This window comes from Limulus polyphemus, unplaced genomic scaffold (assembly GCF_000517525.1).
Source record: "Limulus polyphemus unplaced genomic scaffold, Limulus_polyphemus-2.1.2 Scaffold4191, whole genome shotgun sequence".
In the NCBI taxonomy this organism is placed as follows: domain Eukaryota; kingdom Metazoa; phylum Arthropoda; class Merostomata; order Xiphosura; family Limulidae; genus Limulus; species Limulus polyphemus.
In genome coordinates, this window is record NW_013669801.1 from 99,709 (window position 1) to 102,013 (window position 2,305).

Genomic DNA, 2,305 nt, shown 5'->3' on the forward strand with positions numbered 1-2,305 from the left:
TATCACAATATCAGAGTATTGATTAAGAACATGGTATCCCATATCACAATATCAGAGTATTGATTAAGAACATGGTATCCCATACCACAATATCAGAGTATTGAGTAAAAACATGGTATCCCATACCACAATGTCACAATATCAGAGTATTCATTAAAAACATGGTATCCCATACCACAATGTCACACACTACTATTACCTGAATTTTTTTTTTTGCACCAAATTAGAATTTATTTCTCTTTGTCCAGTGGATAACAAGCTTTCTTTATCAACCATTCTGTTATGTGAACATGTTGATACCTGTCACTATGATATAGGTCTAGCTTATCTCTCTTTGGTTAACTTGTGTTCAGGGTTACTGATGAGGAGTGGAATTCTCCAAAACTAGTACAATCCAATACACACGTTGATCAAAGTGTAGATTGAATTGGACCTCCCTTGAACTTAGACTTTGAAATTAAACAATTTTCAGAATAGTAAGTTTATTTATTAAGCTTTCTTCATGTAAACTTTTTTTATCAATGAAAGTTTGTAGTCTTCTTAAGAATCATCTTCAAGTTCATGAAACGAGCACCTGAATCATTTTGTTCTGACTCATGAGTAGGAGTGCTAAAAATGAAAGTTCACATTATTTTACACAATCCACATTAGGCAACTGGTGGCAGTTTTAATAAAAACAGCTGGTTTCACATCACAAAATAACCATGAATATTTCACTTTCACATATCATACTCTGTTGATAAAAAACAGCAACCACTTATGTTAATGTCATAAAGGAACTGGCAGATTCTTAATCTGCACTGTAATTACAATTTATATACATAAAATGTATATACTTCCACATCAGGAAAACGTTTTTGCATAGAAAATTTTTAAACTAACATTTTCCAACTTAGGAATAAAAACTAAGGATATTAGAAAATATCAAAATCCTCAGAATATGGAACATTATTCCATTTTCACACCTTCTGTTAAGTCAATATTTACACTACTACTACTTTTATAGAAAATTCATTTCACAGTTCTTTAGTATACTGTACAGGACTATCACACTCATTGAATTTATATATTTAAAAACAAATTACACATCTATGCAAGTCTTATAAATAAAAGCAAAATTAGTTTTATCTGATCACACTCAAAGTAAAAAAAAAAAAACCTAATGTTAAGTTTTTCAAATTCTACATCAAAATGGTTCAACTTCAAAGTTCATAAATTTTAATTCATAAATGCCAAATCTAACTATATTTTGAATTTTCATAAATATTTTCGTTTTCTTACAAGTTTTGATTAATATATGTTATTAGCTCTCTTACCTTCTTTAATCGCGTGCTAGTAAAACAATATTTAAGTGGTATAAATTATTCATAATAATTACGTCACTGTTGTCAGTACAGGAAATTCGAACGTCTCACACTAGGGTTAGCTAAACCGGCATCAACAAGTATCATAGGTAAACGAACGCTTTTACTTGGCGCGAATAGTATAAAATACCGGTTATCTACCCAGCGGCAGGCTACACGACCGCGTGGTACACAGCAAAGAACAAAGCATGGGTACAATACACTCGCCTGGTTACGCAGCTTCCATGTTGTTAGGCTTAGTAACACTACCACTACATTTTAAGTATTAGTATTAACACTAATAAAAGTACAGTGCAATTAAAAACAGAATTAAAATAAAGGATACCGCTGTGACCCAAAAATTTGGAATTTTCTTTATGAGTTCATTCCTTTTCTCAAAGAAAGGTTTCCGTAACTTGTTGTACTTCTGTTCTACTTTGAGGATTTCTTCACTTGCTTTCTCATTGAGTGCGTCGATCTCATTCTGACAAGCATCAATCTCTTCTAAAGACTTCTGAGTCTCAGGGTCGAAATCCCTACTACTTTCATCTGTGTCACCAACTGGACCTGCCCCTTCAACTTTCCTCATTTTTTTCGGAACCACTCCGCTTTCAGACATTTTGATATTTATACAACAAGATATATTAATAAAATTTAACTTCACTGAGTACAGCCTTACCCCAAGTTACACCGCAAACAAGGATAAGCTCACCTCTTTCCAAGAGTACTACGAAGGGAGAGCCTGAAAGAATACGCATGCGCGTAACTAATCCGCCGACAAGCAAAGTTTCGCGCTTTCAAGTTACGTAGAGTCTGATTGGACAGCTTGAAAAATTGCGTCCAATCAAAATAAGTAAAAAAGAACCATGAGCCTTTCAGAGTAAGCCTTGAAAGCAGAGTTTAGCTTTACTATCATCATCCGGGTTATTTAAATGCAATATGGTGTAACACAATGACGGCGA

General features: G+C 33.4%; 1 protein-coding gene across 2 annotated transcripts in view; it reads right to left on the reverse strand.

The window, feature by feature from the left end:
- The window catches only part of LOC106470738 (protein SET-like), a 17,742-nt gene extending 15,662 nt beyond the window's left edge, over positions 1-2,080 (reverse strand). For both annotated transcript variants that reach the window (XM_013931304.2, XM_022399380.1), the window contains exon 1: positions 1,690-2,080. In XM_013931304.2, coding sequence (XP_013786758.1) covers positions 1,690-1,962 — 273 coding nt within the window. In that variant the 5' untranslated portion in view covers positions 1,963-2,080. The remainder of the gene's footprint in view (positions 1-1,689) is intronic.
- Between the last annotated feature and the right edge of the window lie 225 nt (positions 2,081-2,305).